Genomic DNA, 2,105 nt, shown 5'->3' with positions numbered 1-2,105 from the left:
ACGTGTGCTCTTCCGATCTAAACTGTCGTAGCGACTGTACTCGTCGAAGTCCAAGCGAATAGTGTCCTCTTATGTGTCGTTCTTTATTACCAGTGTCTATAGGAAACAATTTTTTGTTTTCGTTTTTGTATCTATTATAAACGATGTTTTTGAAATCATGGTCATATCTCATAAGCGCAATCTAAGAACAACCCTTTTTATTGTTTATAATAATATTAATTTAATTTAAAATTTTACTAGAAGTACTTACTCGATGGAAATGTTTAAAGTTGGTTGAGGATAAAGACCTTCAGCAATACACGTTATTTCAACTCCATCTTTATCATCTATAACTTTTTTCCTGTATACAAGTTCGAATTTTTCCTCTGTAGCTGTAACAAAAATTAAATATAATATACTTATGATTAATACTTTTGTAATAGTTTTAATACGTAAATATTATACATATATCGTATATTAATTAATTTTACTAAAAAATTATTTAAAATCAAACGGATGTATTCTCAAAACTCTAATCAATACTTCATATACAAACAAGTTGGAAAAAGTATACAAATTTTATATAGCTAGATTATTGTATACATATATTAAATAATTATTACAATATTAATGGAATGTTACGAACTTCAGCCTTCAGTAATATTTTTCTTTGACCAAGGTTGTCAGATGGGGTCAATTTGTCTAAACCAATTTTAAACAGTTGTCGTTTAAAATTAACGATTTAATTAGATCGTAAAAATTGTGAAAAAGAATTTGAACAATGTAAAATATATTCTGATTGTAAAGAATTTAGAATTAAAGTGAAATGTTGAAAAAAATTCTTAGAGAAAGTAAGTTCGAAAACCATGTTTTGCGAAAAAACATTAATATGTATAATTAATATATAAAACATAATTTTTTAATTTTTTAAATTTTTTTCCTAAAACTTTAGAGTAATACTTTTCAAATATACCACTTTAATTTAAAAAAAATAATTTTTTAATTAACTTTTTAAAAAAGATATTTATTTTACATATTAAAGAGTGGTAATTTTTGAATAGGTAAAGTATACGCTGTTCACAGCAAGAACGTACACAAGTTCGACGAAAATTCGTCTTGCCCATGTTCCTTGTTCAGAACGGTTAAGGAAAGCTCGTCTCCACTGTTCGTTCTGGCCTGTATAGCTTGTTTGTGTCATCATTAGAACAAATCCTTACCGATTACGATTATAGGTATTATATTTGTTATTTATTACCAAAACGTCTGTCGAACAGTTTAATTCAATGTAATGACTTCATAACATAGCGTTCATCGAAGAAAATTTAAATATTGAAATAGCACTAATATTATCTTCTTTGAAAAAGAACAAACGACGCAAGATAAATTATGATAAATAAAAATTAATTATTAATTATTAATTATTTTATTATTTAACAGAAATTGCAGTTTAAAAGTTTTATATACTCTTTTTAATATGAATTCAATGCAAGAAAAATATGTTGAAACTTAATATGTTATTTGAATAATTATAAAATAACTTTCAAAAATTATAAAATACCTGAGTTAATCTTCAAATGGCACATGAGTGCGAATTCGCATCGCGAAAATTTTTGAATTGCTGGCATTTGCACAGAGACATTTGTCGCGGTTTATCCCCACTACATTCAATATGCCCGGTACCTCAGGCGACAGGTACGCACATGCACAGTTTTAGATTCGTGCAGATTAACGAAATATTAACTTTGCAAGTTTATTGTGGTGCATATTCGCACTTCTATAGTCTAAATAGTGTGTGCCATATCGGTGCCTACTTTTAGCGTTTTACACATTTGTTAATATCGTAATATGTCCCTTGTTTTACATTTATAAACATTGTAATATGTTCCCTTTTTTTACATTATAATAACAAATAAAACATTTGTATGTATAATCTTATTCCATCTGTTTTCTTTGTTTTAACTTCCGTGATAATATGAACAATACTTTTTAATATAATTTTAATTATGTAAACGGTTTTTATTAATAATTCATTTTATAAACCAAGATTTGTTCTTAAAATACCTAATTTTCATTAAAATTATTTTAAAAAAATTTATTAAATAGATTCAAATTACTATTAAATGAAC

The 2,105-nt window shown here is 26.0% G+C and overlaps 1 protein-coding gene across 1 annotated transcript in view; it reads right to left on the bottom strand.

Moving 5' to 3' along the window:
- The window catches only part of LOC105450616, a 38,691-nt gene extending 37,588 nt beyond the window's left edge, over positions 1-1,103 (bottom strand). The window contains exons 1-2 of the mRNA XM_011690549.1: positions 1,100-1,103; positions 251-371 (exon numbers count right to left, since the gene is read on the bottom strand). Coding sequence (XP_011688851.1) covers positions 251-371; positions 1,100-1,103 — 125 coding nt within the window. The remainder of the gene's footprint in view (positions 1-250; positions 372-1,099) is intronic.
- Between the last annotated feature and the right edge of the window lie 1,002 nt (positions 1,104-2,105).

The sequence above is a fragment of the Wasmannia auropunctata genome, unplaced genomic scaffold (genome assembly GCF_000956235.1).
Source record: "Wasmannia auropunctata unplaced genomic scaffold, wasmannia.A_1.0 LD336060.1, whole genome shotgun sequence".
Taxonomy (NCBI): domain Eukaryota; kingdom Metazoa; phylum Arthropoda; class Insecta; order Hymenoptera; family Formicidae; genus Wasmannia; species Wasmannia auropunctata.
Note: the sequence above shows the minus strand (reverse complement) of the source record. Positions and strands in the feature narration are given on the sequence as shown.